This window comes from Pecten maximus, chromosome 2 (genome assembly GCF_902652985.1).
Source record: "Pecten maximus chromosome 2, xPecMax1.1, whole genome shotgun sequence".
NCBI lineage: Eukaryota > Metazoa > Mollusca > Bivalvia > Pectinida > Pectinidae > Pecten > Pecten maximus.
This window is the reverse complement of record NC_047016.1, coordinates 37,760,662-37,777,134: the sequence shown is the minus strand read 5'-3', so window position 1 is coordinate 37,777,134 and position 16,473 is coordinate 37,760,662. Positions and strand designations below refer to the sequence as shown.

At 39.1% G+C, this 16,473-nt stretch overlaps 1 protein-coding gene across 13 annotated transcripts in view; it reads right to left on the bottom strand.

The window, feature by feature from the left end:
* Positions 1-16,473, bottom strand: part of LOC117321990 — a 112,190-nt gene that overhangs the window by 81,123 nt on the left and 14,594 nt on the right. For 5 of the 13 annotated variants that reach the window (XM_033876654.1, XM_033876653.1, XM_033876658.1 and 2 more), the window contains 13 exons: positions 10,428-10,697; positions 9,439-9,567; positions 9,200-9,334; positions 8,937-9,071; positions 7,573-7,842; positions 7,085-7,213; positions 6,805-6,939; positions 6,527-6,661; positions 6,056-6,325; positions 5,225-5,353; positions 4,172-4,303; positions 3,169-3,303; positions 2,785-3,054 (listed from right to left, as the gene is read on the bottom strand). In XM_033876654.1, the coding sequence (XP_033732545.1) occupies positions 2,785-3,054; positions 3,169-3,303; positions 4,172-4,303; positions 5,225-5,353; positions 6,056-6,325; positions 6,527-6,661; positions 6,805-6,939; positions 7,085-7,213; positions 7,573-7,842; positions 8,937-9,071; positions 9,200-9,334; positions 9,439-9,567; positions 10,428-10,697 (2,274 nt within the window). Of the gene's footprint in view, positions 1-2,784; positions 3,055-3,168; positions 3,304-4,171; positions 4,304-5,224; positions 5,354-6,055; positions 6,326-6,526; positions 6,662-6,804; positions 6,940-7,084; positions 7,214-7,572; positions 7,843-8,936; positions 9,072-9,199; positions 9,335-9,438; positions 9,568-10,427; positions 10,698-11,724; positions 11,861-12,464; positions 12,600-12,900; positions 13,030-13,299; positions 13,570-14,258; positions 14,394-14,526; positions 14,662-16,039; positions 16,169-16,473 lie in introns of those variants that run through there. The other 8 variants (XM_033876659.1, XM_033876664.1, XM_033876656.1 and 5 more) reach the window with 8 other exon arrangements.

Sequence of the window (16,473 nt, the reverse complement as noted above, 5' to 3'; positions counted from 1 at the left end):
TTTCAAACAAGGGGAACCTATATATAAAATTTAAGATTTAGCGATAATGGCTGTCTGTCGGCCATGTTGTTTTCCGATTGGTCCCAAAATGCAATACCAGGGACCAAGGGGAACCTACATATGAAATTTGAGAAAGATCCCTTGTGTACCTTCTGTACAATAGCGATAACAAACTTCAATTTTCAAAATACAAGATGGCTGCCTGTCAGCCAGGTTGTTTTCTGACTGGTCTCAAAATCCAATATGTATAACTAGACACAGAGGGCAACCTACAAATGAAATTCAGAAAGATCCTTTCAGCAATTTCTGATAAATAGCGATAACAATCTTCAATTGTCAAAATCCAAGATGGCTGCCTGTCGGCCATGTTGTTTTTCGATTGGTCTCAAAATGCAATATGCATAACTACGCACTGAGGGAAACCTACATATGAAATTTGAGAAAGATCCCTTCAGTACTTTCTGAGAAATAGCGATAACAAACGTCAATTGTCAAAATCCAAGATGACTGCCTGTCGGCCATGTTGTTTTCTGAAAAGTCTCAAAATGCAATATGCATAACTAGGCACAGAGGGAAACCTACATATGAAATTTCAGAAAGATCCCTTCAGTACTTTCTGAGAAATAGCGATAACAAACTTCAATTGTCAAAATCCAAGATGGCTGCCTGTCGGCCATGTTGTTTTCAGATTAGTCTCAAAATGCAATATGCATAACTAGGCACCGAGGGAAACCTACATATGAAATTTCAGAAAGATCCCTTCATAAGTATCTGAGAAACAGCGATAACAAACTTCAATTGTCAAAATCCAAGATGGCTGCCTGTCGGCCATGTTGTTTTCCAATTGGTCTCAAAACGCAATATGCATAACTAGGCACCAAGAGGAACCTTTATATGAAATTTCAGAAAGATCCCTTCATAAGTTTCTGAGAAATAGCGATAACAAACTTCAATTGTCAAAATCCAAGATGGCTGCCTGTCGGCCATGTTGTTTTCCGATTGGTCTCAAAATGCAATATGCATAACTAGGCACCAAGGGGAATCTACATATGAAATTTCAGAAAGATCCCTTCAGTACTTTCTCAGAAATAGCGATAACAAACTTCAATTGTCAAAATCCAAGATGGCTGCCTGTCGGCCATGTTGTTTTCCGATTGGTCTCAAAATGCAATATGCATAACTAGGCACCAAGGGGAATCTACATATGAAATTTGAGAAAGATCCCTTCAGTACTTTCTGAGAAATAGCGATAACAAACTTCAATTGTCAAAATCCAAGATGGCTGCCTGTCGGCCATGTTGTTTTCCGATTGGTCTCAAAATGCAATATGCATAACTAGGCACCAAGGGAAGCCTACATATGAAATTTGAGAAAGATCCCTTCAGTACTTTCTCAGAAATAGCGATAACAAACTTCAATTATCAAAATCCAAGATGGCTGCCTGTCGGCCATGTTGTTTTCCGATTGGTCTCAAAATGCAATATGCATAACTAGGCACCAAGGGAAGCCTACATATGAAATTTGAGAAAGATCCCTTCAGTACTTTCTCAGAAATAGCGATAACAAACTTCAATTGTCAAAATCCAAGATGGCTGCCTGTCGGCCATATTGTTTTCCGATTGGTCTCAAAATGCAATATGCATAACTAGGCACCAAGGGGAACCCACATATGAAATTTGGGAAAGATCCCTTCAGTACTCTCTGAGGATTAGCGATAACAAGAATTGTTTACGGACGGACGGACGGACGGACGGAGGGACGGACGGACGGAGGGACGGACGGACGGACGACGGACGGACGGACGACGGACCACGGACGCAGGGCGATTTGAATAGCCCACCATCTGATGATGGTGGGCTAAAAATAGTAACAAGAAGTGGCAAAGTGTGGCTTTATTCCCCTTACAAAGCTGTTGGTATGTAATTCAAAGGTCATACTGGGCTGATACAGTAATAGAGAAATATCAAACATGAAATCTCATCAATAGCAAAAGGCACAACTGGAGTACTACACTGACATGTGTACAAGGTTTTGTAGAGATAATTTGAACAGTTTTCAAACTGCGGCCTGAAAAAGCTTGCAAGCAGTAAAATTTCATATTTCCGACCCATTGTTTTCACGATAAGAAATATAAGAGCTGTGAAAGAAAACAGCAAAGCACCCCTATTGGTGACATATTTTAAGTGAACAGTAATTAATACTCAAAGATGTATATATATATATATATATGTAAAAATAGAAAGTTTGTTGAATTGTAGTCCCCTCGCTGCCTGATGTAAACGCAAATGCCCAAAAACCATAGAATGATGAATTCTTCATAAACAAGCTTGTTCAATAAAATACAGCCCCAACAAACTTTTTCTGTGACGTCAGTCAAAGGTCATAATGTAGGCCAGTGGAATATGTGATAGAGCTCAGACAATTGCTTCTTTGATGCAGGATAAAGGTCAAAATGTAGGTCAGAGTGACCTACTTTTGACATATGACATACTAATACACCTAGGTGAACCCATGTCCCAACTACAAAGCTCCAGTGTCAAGTAGTGTAGGAGATAGAGCTCGGATAAGGTAATGTGCAGAAGACGGACAATATGCATAACTATATTCCTTCAACAATAGCATAAGGTACAATTAGAATACAAGCATAATGTATGTGTGTATGTACAAAAAATTGAAGAGATAAGTGTATCAGTTCTCAAAGTGCAAGCACGGAAATCTCTGGAGACAGACAGAGGGACTAAAAGATGGATAGAACCAAAAAGAAACATCTGCATGATAACTTACCATCAGTGGAGTATCTCCGGGGACAGCAGTACCCTTCCTCACATTTGTACGACCTTGACCTACAGGGAGAGGTACTGTTACACATACGAGGTTGACCGGTCTCCATCTTGTCTGGGATTCCATCAAATGGACACACACCAGATTGTACAGGGACAGGACAACAGTAGTTATTGGTACACGTGTAGCTTCCTGACTCACAGTCCCCATCTCTGTCACACATTTTATCTGTACCATCTATCTGTGCTGCCATGCCACCGTTGGGACAGGGACCTGATAATTAGTCATATACATATTAAGATACACGAAGAGAACTTCTTACTATTAGATTGATATGCTTCAAGTAAATCTGATAAAAACTGACTAATTAAGTACCAGTTAACTCACCATCAAAAGCAACTCTCTGAGGACAACAGTAGCCACCATCACAGATGTACATCCCTCCATCACAGGGTTTTTCAGCATAACATGTCTGCGGGCGGTCATCATGGTATGCTGGTTTCCCACCATTAGGACAGTAACCTATTAATACCAAAAGAATCGGTACTAAATTTGTTTCTGCAGTAATCATAGATCTGTGTTGGAATTCTAAACTAGTTGTGACCAAACAAGAGGCTCAAAGGGTCTGCATTGCTCAATGCTCAACTGTTCTACTGTTCATGGAAGGGGTACTTTTAGAGGATCTATTTCATACTAATTTTAAAAGTTGATTTAGGTTATCCCATGGAAATCCTCTTGTCTGTGTCTATCTTGTCATGAAAACCCTTAATAGTTTCTAGTACCCCCTTCCCTTACCCCCTCCCCATCACTCAAGTTGCATCACTCCCCTTCCCCCATCTCCATTTAGAGGGCCCGTGGGCCTTAACAGCAGGGAATGAAAGCCACCACAGAAACATGAAAGAAGTATCTTTAAGTAAGTAAGCAAAGTTCTACAGGTCGCTGTAGGTAACTTCTTATGGCCAAGGATCAACTTCAACATATGCAATTTCTTGGACAAACTTTGCCGGGCATCAACCCACCAATCTAACAGTCAAATATCATGTTTGTATGCATTTTGATTAATTAGAGAAGTTGCAGTATTTTAACAAATTTGACCCCCATGACCTTAAATATACATCAAGGTAATTTCTGTTTTGCAAAATTTGTCAGGCTTCATCACAGAAACCAACCAGGAAATCATAGTTCTGGGCCATTTGGTTAATGAGAAGTGATTGACTATGGAAAACTGATTCCAGATGGAGGACAGAAGCTGCACCCTGGAATAGACTCCCTATCAACAGGCATAAAGCTAAAACAGATTCAAATGCTTTATGATAAGCTCTACTTCATTAATTGATTGATGAACATAATCATTATACTAGAGTAGATAATCAAAATATGGGCCTCTTACCTCCGAACACTTTAGCTGGACAACAGTAACCATCTCTACATGTGTATCCTGATTGGTTACATGGTTTCTCTCTTGAACACATGACCATTTTACCATCCTGCATTGCCGCAATTCCTCCATTGGCACAAACACCTGGGAAAGGACAATGACATCTGTGTTTTACATACAAAACAACCACATTTATATATAAACATTGAGATACCTTTTGCAATAGAACTCTACTTTTCCATAACGTCAGGAAAAAAAGTCATGAGAATTATGTCCTTTTTTCTCTTCCAAATTACTTTTTTTACAGTCTAGTTTATGAGGATTGATTATTACAGGTGTTTTAATGTATCACATTGACAAATTTTAGTCAAGTATAAGTGATTCCCCTCACTCAGGAGGGCCATATTAATGATCAAGTGTAATTTAGTCAAATTACCTGGGACCAAGAACATCTTTTAAGGCATGTTTAATCAATTATGAATGATCTTCATAAATTGCCCTTACATATTATAAATGAATTTGATATAATAAACAAACTATGCATGACTAAAACTAAGTATTGAAATTCTGGCTACAACCATTGAAATTTGCACACGGTGAAAGAGCAACTGTTCATGGTACCTCATCTGAGCCACATGGAAGGTACACTGTTTACATAGACACATATATTGTCACTTTTCAATTAATCCTTTCAACCCTAAGAAACTTTAGTGGACTCTGCCATTCATTCATCATTTGAAGTCCAATATGGTTAGTAGGGGTGAAAGAGTTAAATACACAACGATCAAGATAATGTGGAGATTGAGAAGATATTTTAATCACTCTTACAGCCGGAATCATTATATTTCAGAGATTTGCAATCAATAGGAATGTTAATCTAAAAGGTCAGCTATTTAAGGTTCCTGGTACATTATGTATTGGCAGTAGGTGTGATTATTACACTGTAATTTCACATTTTCACCTGTCTGTGTACTTCTTCATCTTTATCCAATTTTCTCCTTGAAAAAGATGTATTTTTTTTGTTAAAGTCATCAAATGATTATATCAACTAGAAATAAGATTTACCTGTGAAAATTCTTGCTGGACAACAGTAGCCATCTTGACAATTGTATGATCTCCCACATCTCTTATTGTTTGGACACGTCCTCACCGCCCCGTCCATCATTTCTGGTAAGGCATCGCCAGGACATATACCTGTAACAAATAGTAAAATCATACCATAATTGTCCAATGTTCGTAGCTAAAGTTATTCATCAATTCTTTCTGTTGTCAGTATTTAACAACAGGCCCATGGGCCTTAATGGTCACCTGAGACTTGAACATATAACCATCTTCTATGTACTTACAATGTATTTCTAAACATTTCTTAGATAAATAGTAGTATAGTTTTGCCCTCATAATTCTAAAATTTTGAATCATTTCCATTAAAATGTGACTTCCCTGCATAAAATAGAGTAAAGTTTGGCACCTCTTCAGGTAGAGACATTAAACCTATGGCCCATTAAATTGGCACTTTTGATAAATCACCTAAGACTTTTTCATCCATGAAGAGTATTTGACCTAAAACATGGGATTAACATTAAGGAAATGATCTAAGATCTGACGTTCGCATTCAAATGCTATACCTATGTTTTCTCTTCACTTCCATTCTGTAACCAGTTATTTGATTAATGTGACCTTGAACTTTGTTGGTCAAGGTCAACTATTTGTGATAACTTACCATCAGTGGAGAATCTCCGGGGACAACAGTACCCTTCCTCACATCTGGGATAACTTACCATCAGTGGAGTATCTCCGGGGACAGCAGTATCCTTCCTCACATCTGGGATAACTTACCATCAGTGGAGTATCTCTGGGGACAACAGTACCCTTCCTCACATTTGTGTGATAACTTACCATCAGTGGAGTATCTCCGGGGACAGCAGTATCCTTCCTCACATTTGTACGACCTTGACCTACAGGGAGAGGTCTGGTTACACATACGAGGTTGACCAGTCTCCATCTTGTCTGGGATTCCATCAAATGGACACACACCAGATTGTACAGGGACAGGACAACAGTAGTTATTGGTACACTTGTAGCTTCCTGACTCACAGTCCCCATGTCTGTCACACATTTTATCTGTACCATCTATCTGTGCTGCCATGCCACCGTTGGGACAGGGACCTGATAATAACATAACAGTAAATGTTTGTATAAATCTTTTCAGATTAATACCTTTAAACATATGTCTCTAACACTACCAGATGCTAGACTTATTAAAATACCATTAAATCAACTATTGAGCTACCATCAACCCAAATCTGGATTCTTTGTTTAAAGTTTATCTGCAGCATTCTTTGCCCTGTTTTGGTCCGCTTTACTCACCACCAAAAGAAACTCTCTGGGGACAACAGTAGCCACCATCACAGACATACATCCCTCCATCACAGGACTTGTTAGCATAACACGTTCGCGGGCGGCCATCATGGTATGCTGGTTTCCCACCATTAGGACAGGAACCTGTCACACAGAGTCAACATTAATGGTGATAATCTTCAGTTTTGTCTTGGTTTGCCTAGTGATATATCTAGTTACTGGTATCTGTTTTTGATATATGACATAATGGTATTCTACTAAATGTCAACAAAATCTGAATGTCTTACCTCCGTACACTTTAGCTGGACAACAGTAACCTGCTCTATTACATCTATATCCTGATTGGTTACACGGTTTCTCTTCTGAACACATGACCATTTTACCATCGTGCATTGACGCATTTCCTCCATTGGCACAAACACCTGGGAAAGGACAAAGGAAGCTGTGTTTTACATACAATAAATCCTGTTTGTTTTGAAAAAATGAAGTTTTGTTTAAATAAAACAGAACCTGTTTGTTTTGAACAAAGAACGCAAAATTTTAATCTTATCTTATATTGATATTTACCTGTAAAAACCCTGTTAGGACAACAGTGGCCAAGTTGACAGCTGTATCCTCCCCCACACCTCTCATTGTTGGGACACGTCCTCACCGCCCCATCCATCATTTCTGGTAAGGCATCACCAGGACATATACCTGTTAGTAAAAATACTCCATCATTATCAACAGATACCACTTAATTTTAGTGGTCAACAATTTCCAGACTGACAGTACTGATTTCCAGTTTTAAAGAGGAGAATAACTAAGAAAAACTCTCAATGAAAGTTGAAACAATAATAACCCATTTTGACAATTTATGCAAAATTTTCTCCTCTTTTTCAAAGGATGTTTCTCACCAAATTTGGTCAGAATACATTCATTCCTTTATGACAACTAGTGATTTAAAGAATTTAACTCAGTCTGTTCCTCTATTGAGCCCCTGTGTGATAATTTGCCATCAGTATTTAATTTTTGGGGACAGCAGTACCCTTCCTTACATCTGTGTGATAACTTACCATCAGTGGAGTATCTCCGGGGACAGCAGTATCCTCCCTCACATCTGTACGACCTTGACCTACAGGGAGAGGTCCTGTTACACATACGAGGTTGACCGGTCTCCATCTTCTCTGGGATTCCATCAAATGGACACACACCAGATTGTACAGGGACAGGACAACAGTAGTTATTGGTACACGTGTAGCTTCCTGACTCACAGTCCCCATCTCTGTCACACATTTTATCTGTACCATCTATCTGTGCTGCCATGCCACCGTTGGGACAGGGACCTGATAATTACACAACTACATTGTATTACCTTTAATCATATATCTCCAACCCTGGCACTACAAGGTTGGATGCTAGACTCATTAAAATACCTTGAAAATACCATTAAATCCCCATAAATATGACATGAGTGTATTAAAACACCCCTTGAAATCTTGTTTGTGTATTATTAATGGTTATCTATGTCTATGAAAATCCCATTAATTATATTGACATGGCTATCAAAAATGATACATACTGGTCACACTGTACTTATATCTTTAATGATATATCTACCACAATACCCCATGTTATTCCATTCTCAGGCCATTGTATAAATGTCCTGACTGTCGGATATATATGTTATATTCCACTGGTGGAAAATAACCTTCCGGTCTTTTGATTGGTCAAGAATTTGAACTTTGCCACAAACTGAAATTGTTATTGACATCATCAATAATCGAATGATGTCACATCACAGGGTCCCGGCAGTCACTTGTAGACCTTATTTGCATACAAAAAATTTGACTTGGCCACATTCCCCTTTGATTCAAGCTGATATCATCGTGGTGGAAACAGGTTACACGACTCATGATTTTTGGATGTGGATTTTATTTCACTATCCCATGGAATTTATTTCACACTTGTAAGGTATTTTTTTTTAAAGTTAGAAAAGACACTCACTAAAGCTTGTATCTTTTATAACTTTGAAAAATTACTTTTCAGATACTCGAGTGGAATAAATTCCATATCTAACAACCACTTGTCGTGTAACCTCTATATCTCTGACATTTAACTGAGTATCAGTCACTACATAAATTTATATAGCTCATATCAAACACCAACCCAAAACCTTAGGATAAGTACACAAAGTTTATTTTATTTCATGAAAACCCAGGATCAATCAAACATTAAATATGTATCACTTCCAACCACAGTAAAAAACTACTAGTTTAAGATGATCGACCATATGAGTTTGTTCAAGTGTAAAACCTGACAGATCCAGGTTGTTTGTAAACATCCTAAGAAACTTCACCAATGTAAGTTTGGTTTATAATATTTAACAGTAACAATTATCTGAACAATTCTTTGCCCTGGTTTGGTCCCCTTTACTCACCATCAAAAGCAACTCTCTGAGGACAACAGTAGCCACCATCACAGATGTACATCCCTCCATCACAGGACTTGTTAGAATGACACGTCCGCGGGCGGCCATCATGGTATGCTGGTTTTCCTCCATTAGGACAGGAACCTGTCACAATAAAATAAACAGTGATAGTGTTATTGTTGTTTTGTGTTAGTTTTTCTAGTAGCAAAGCTCGTTATGCTCTGCTTTGGTATAATATATGAAAAACTGTCAGCAAAATCTGGGTGTCTTACCTCCATACACTTTAGCTGGACAACAGAAACCTGCTCTATTACATCTATATCCTGATTGGTTACATGGTTTCTCCATCGAACACAAGACCATTGTACCATTGTGCATTGACACATTTCCTCCATTGGCACAAATACCTAAGAAAAGACACAGGAAGATGTGGTTTACATACAATAAAACATGATTGTGTTGGACAAAAAAAAAGTTTTTTTAATAGATCTTATCTCATCATGACATTTACCTGTAAAAACCCTGATAGGACAACAGTGGCCATGTTGACAGCTGTATCCTCCCCCACACATCTTACTGTTTGGACAGGTCTTCACCGCCCCGTCCATCATTTCTGGTAAGGCATCACCAGGACATATACCTGTCAATAAAAATACTCCATAATTACCCACAAATTTCACTGAATTTGAGAGGTCAATAATTCCAACAAAGGTAAACAAAGATTTTATAATGTCTCAAAAGAGCAGAATCAGACAATCTGTGCTTGAAAGTAAGCCTTAGCTTATATTAGTTAACCCTCCTCACAACTGTGATAACATAAGGCGTGAATCTCCAGGGACAGCAGTACCCCTCCTCACATCTGTGTTATAATTTACACTCAGTGGAGAATCTCCCAGGACAGTAGTACCCTTACAAGCATCTGTGTGGTAGCTTATCATCCATGGACAGCAGCACTGCCTTCTCCAGATCTGTGTGATTACTTACCATCGGTGACACATCTCCAGGGAAAGCAGTACCCTTTCTCATATATGTGTGATATCAGCAGAGTATCTCCGGGGACAACAGTACCCTTCCTCACATGTGTGATAACTTACCATCAGTGGAGTATCTCCGGGGACAACAGTACCCTTCCTCACATGTGTGATAACTTACCATCAGTGGAGAATCTCCAGGGACAGCAGTACCCTTCCTCACGTGTGTGATAACTTACCATCAGTGGAGTATCTCTGGGGACAACAGTACCCTTCCTCACATGTGTGATAACTTACCATCAGTGGAGAATCTCCGGGGAAAGCAGTACCCTTCCTCACGTGTGTGATAACTTACCATCAGTGGAGTATCTCTGGGGACAACAGTACCCTTCCTCACATGTGTGATAACTTACCATCAGTGGAGAATCTCCGGGGAAAGCAGTACCCTTCCTCACGTGTGTGATAACTTACCATCAGTGGAGAATCTCCGGGGACAACAGTACCCTTCCTCACATGTGTGATAACTTACCATCAGTGGAGTATCTCCGGGGACAGCAGTATCCTTCCTCACATTTGTATGATCTTGACCTACAGGGAGAGGTCCTGTTACACATACGAGGTTGACCAGTCTCCATCTTGTCTGGGATTCCATCAAATGGACACACACCAGATTGTACAGGGACAGGACAACAGTAGTTATTGGTACACGTGTAGCTTCCTGACTCACAGTCCCCATCTCTGTCACACATTTTATCTGTACCATCTATCTGTGCTGCCATGCCACCGTTGGGACAGGGACCTGATAATGACATAACAGTAAAAGTTCGTACAAATTAGAATTGTAAGCCTATGGCTAACGATTAACCCTGCTACCCATCATTTTCGACCACTGCAACCAAATGACACCTATTGTTTAGGAAAATGGTACCATTGTATTTGCTATCTCTGAAAAGCCTTACATACCAATTTTCAACTAAATTGGACAATATATCAATTTTGGCCATTCAGAAGATTCCAGTATGTTTCCATAGCAACGATTCTGAAACCCTGATTTCTCAAATCATAGGCATCAATATATTTATTACCCCATCAGAAGTTTAAATAAAATTGCTTGAAGGACTGATGAGCAGAATCTGTGTATAGGGACTTGGTTACCATGGCAACCAAAAATTTCCGGCATGCATGCATATTAAGAGATGATCCCTAACTATCATTTGAATTGCCTGATATGATGTGGAGTTGCACGGACAAGATTTGGAGATGACAGAGATACAAAGAGAGGGTAATTCTAGTATACCCCATACAAACTTCATTGTTGGGGAGGGGGGTTGGGGTATAATGATCAAATATACCTTTAATCTATGTCTGTTACACTACCAGACGACATGAACCTATTAAAACACCCAATAAAATCTTGTTCATGTGTTTTAATGGATATTTGACTACCCATGAAAATCCCAGTAATTAAATTGATAGTGCCAATAAAAACCAATGTTGCTGTCAAGGGAGTTGTTTAGACATTAAGATTCAGTCTACAAACATGACTATAAGGACCATAACTGCCATCAAAATAGGTATAAAATAAGCTGAGGTGCACACCTTCAGTGTATGACTACATCCACAAAGTTTTGATGCCAAGTTTAGTGCAGAATGTTTACAAGGCTAGGCTGCAAAAAATGTAATGCCCTCAAATTGATAGTTCCAACTAGGACAATAGCAACATATTAGCATGTGACATTTACAAATATACAGAACCAACCATACCTTTGTTGTGGGGAATAATTCCCTCTTACTTTCTTTGCCCTGTTTTGGTCCCCTTTACTCACCACTAAAGGCAACTTTCTGAGGACAACAGTAGCCACCATCACAGACATACATCCCTCCATCACAGGGTTTTGCAGCATGACAAGTCCGCAGGGCGGCCATCATGGTATGCTGGTTCTCCACCATTAGGACAGGAACCTGTCATGAAAGGTGGACAGTAACGGTGTTATTGTGGTGTTGTGTTGGTAGCTCTCTAGTGATATATCTAGATATCTGTTTTTGATAGTTGATGTATGTATCATCATTTCTACCACAACATGACATGTGATTTCACCCTGGGACCATTAAGTAAACATTCTGATTGTTGGTGAGCATGTAGTCTATGATTGTTTCATTTATAGATTAAAGAACTGTAAATAAAGACATCTAACCATGGTTTTGACATATAGATGTCCACGCTGAAGTAAATTAAAAAAGTAATTTAATATTCATAAAATCTAACTATTTGAAAATTGATTATTGACTTTTTACATATGATTATAACGTTACAACTTATTTGCATATCAGTGCAAATATCTATACAAATACATGGGTATTCAAACCAGGTCACAAAACTGTTGCTGCCAACTCATATTGTGACAGAAACAGATCACACCACTTGTGGTTGTTGGATATGGTATTTATTTCACTCTCCTCATTTACCTTTTTAAAGTTACAAAAGATACTTGCTTAATCACTTGCTGTATAACCTCTATACATCCTATTGTAAATCGTAATAATCAACAAAATCTCGGTGTCTTACCTTCGTACACTTTAGCTGGACAACAGTAACCTGCTCTATTACATCTATATCCTGATTGGTTACAAGGTGTCTCCATCGAACACATGACCATTGTACCATTGTGCATTGATGCATTCCCTCCATTGGCACAAATACCTAAGAAAAAACAAAGGAAGCTGTGTTTTACATACAATAGAACCTGGTTGTGTTGGACAAAGGAAGCTGTGTTTTACATACAATAGAACCTGGTTGTGTTGGACAAAGGAAGCTGTGTTTTACATACAATAGAACCTGGTTGTGTTGGACAAAGGAAGCTGTGTTTTACATACAATAGAACCTGGTTGTGTTGGACAAAGGAAGTTGTGTTTTACATACAATAGAACCTGGTTGTGTTAGACAAAAATAAAACAAAAAAGCAACACATTTTTATCAGATCTTATCTCATCATGACATTCACCTGTGAAAACCCTGACAGGACAACAGTGGCCATGTTGACAGCTGTATCCTCCCCCACACCCGTCATTGTTAGGACACGTCCTCACCGCCCCATCCATCATTTCTGGTAAGGCATCACCAGGACACATACCTGTCAGTAAAAATAATCTATTATTATCCATAGATTCAACTTAATCATTAATTCTATAAGGTTATCTGATAGAAAACTTCCAGCAACAAAGGATGAAGATTGGGAGATATAGAAAACTTTGTAGGTTAGAAAAGGATTCACTGACAACTAAATAAACTTAAAAACAAGAGGCCCAATGAACCAGAATCATTCACAACTGAGTGATAACTTACCATCAGTGGAGAATCTCCAGGGACAACAGTATCCTTCCTCACATCTGTGATAACTTACCATCAGTGGAGTATCTCTGGGGACAGCAGTATCCTCCCTCACATTTGTATGACCTTGACCTACAGGGAGAGGTACTGTTACACATACGAGGTTGACCGGTCTCCATCTTGTCTGGGATTCCATCAAATGGACACACACCAGATTGTACAGGGACAGGACAACAGTAGTTATTGGTACACTTGTAGCTTCCTGACTCACAGTCCCCATCTCTGTCACACATTTTATCTGTACCATCTATCTGTGCTGCCATGCCACCATTGGGACAGGGACCTGATATTAATCAACAGTAAAAGTTCGTACAAATTGTTTCAGACTAAGGCTGTACCTTTAATCATATATCTCCAACACTACCAGATGCTAGACTCATCCAAATATGAAAATACCATTAAATCCCCCATTAAGATGCAATGAACCCATAACAACACCTTGTGAAGTATGGTTTATTTGTGTTTTAATGGATACTGTTTGCCCAAGAAATTCCAAGTAAGTATATTGAGATTGCCATTAAAAACAAATATTCTTGTAGTAGTTGTCCACACAAGATTCAGTCTAGTCATGACTGAAAGGAGCACAACAGACATCGAAATAAGTAGATCCCAAAAAGAAACCCAGAAGAAAAACGTCAGTGTTTTTACAACGGTTTGGTGAAAACTGTACGAGTTTTCCAGATAAACTCCTGACAGAGACAGACAAGGATGGACAGACATAGAGCCAACTTCCAGTTTACAGTATAAATTGTAATATTTAGAGTATTCAGAAATTTTCCAGTACAGAGTTTACTGCAGAGTGTACGACCCTAGTTACACAAAATTTAATGCTCAAAAACTAGTTCCAGCTGGGATAATAGCAACATATAAGCCCAGTGAAATTTATTAAATATACAGAACTAACCTAGCTTTATCGGGAGAGGAATAATGACCTTTACCTTTCTTTGCCCTGTTTCAGAGCCCTTTACTCACCACTAAAGGCAATTCTCTGTGGACAACAGTAGCCACCATCACAGACATACATCCCTCTATCACAAGGTTTTTCAGCACGACATGTCCGCGGGCGGCCATCATGGTATGCTGGTTTCCCGCCGTTAGGACAGGAACCTGTCAGGAAAGGTCAACAGGTGTTACTCTCCAGTTTTGTGTTGGTTTTTCTAGAGACATAGCCAGTAATGATCTGTTTTAGTATGATAAATAAGCATTATTATTAATCATCAACAAATTCTAGACCTCTTACCTCCGTACACTTTAGCTGGACAACAGTAACCAGCTCTATTACATCTATATCCTGATTGGTTACATGGTTTCTCCGCTGAACACATGACCATTTTACCATCGTGCATTGACGCATTCCCTCCATTCGCACAAACACCTGGGAAAAGACGAAGGAAGTTGTGTTTTACATACAATAGAACCTAGTTGTGTTCATGATCTCAATTGAAAATATTCTATTTCCATATGCAATATTGAATGTTTGATGCTTGATATTTCTAGTAGTTCTATTGTCAGCACCCTAGCTCTCATTTGATATTGTGATTTAACCCGGATTTGACCTAGATTTGACCTAGATTTGACCTAGATTTCTATGGTTGGCGTTGTCTTCCAGAGTACCAGGTCTTATTTCACTTGTACTTTTTTTAAGAGTCTCAATGTTTAACTATTTTTTTATATATATATTTTGCCCTTGTTAAATCAATTTTAAGCTTGAATTATGTTTTAGTTATTATGTTGAAATTCTTTGCTGTTTTATAGAACCCAATAGAAGGAAGCTGTGTAAGACTTCAACAAAACGTTATTAGAACAGCCCAATATGGTGATCATCACTAATTGTAGGTTTGTGTGGTATTTTACATACATTATTCTATCACATATCTGAGTCCCTTGAAAATAAAAACTCCTGTATACCTGTATCATGACACAATGAACAGTGGGATACCTGTATCATGACACAATGAACAGTGGGATACCTGTATCATATAATCATTCAGAGTGAGATACCTGTATCACGACACCATTCAGAGTGAGATACCTGTATCATGACACCATTCAGAGTGAGATACCTATATCATGACACCATTCAGAGTGAGATACCTGTATCATGACATCATTCAGGGTGAGATACCTGTATCATGACACCATTCAGAGTGAGATACCTGTATCACGACACCATTCAGAGTGAGATACCTGTATCATGACACCATTCAGAGTGAGATACCTGTATCACGACACCATTCAGAGTGAGATACCTGTATCATGACACCATTCAGAGTGAGATACCTGTATCACGACACCATTCAGAGTGAGATACTTGTATCATGACATCATTCAGGGTGAGAAACCTGTATCATGACACCATTCAGAGTGAGATACCTGTATCATGACACCATTCAGAGTGAGATACCTGTATCACGACACCATTCAGAGTGAGATACCTGTATTACGACATCATTCAGAGTGAGATACCTGTATCATGACACCATTCAGAGTGAGATACCTGTATCATGACACCATTCAGAGTGAGATACCTGTATCATGACACCATTCAGAGTGAGATACCTCTATCATGATACCATTCAGAGTGAGATACCTGTATCGTGACACCATTCAGAGTGAGATACCTGTATCATGACACCATTCAGAGTGAGATACCTGTATCACGACACCATTCAGAGTGAGATACCTGTATCACCAACATTTTTAGAACAGGTTTACTAGAGCATGGTCTGCGGTAAACTCAAATCAAAATTTACCTGTAAAGACCCGGAAAGGACAACAGAGGCCATGTTGACAGCTGTATCCTCCCCCACACCTCTCATTGTTGGGACACGTCCTCACCGCCCCGTCCATCATTTCTGGTAAGGCATCACCAGGACATACACCTGTTGGAAAAACCAGAAAAAACTAGAGAAACTCAGTAAGTCTCACAAGACCAATCAGCAGTACCCTTCTTCACATCTGTGATAACTTACCATCAGTGGAGTATCTCCGGGGACAACAGTACCCTTCCTCACATCTGTGATAACTTACCATCAGTGGAGAATCTCCGGGGACAACAGTACCCTTCCTCACATCTGTGATAACTTACCATCAGTGGAGTATCTCCGGGGACAGCAGTATCCTTCCTCACATCTGTGATAACTTACCATCAGTGGAGTATCTCCGGGGACAGCAGTACCCTTCCTCA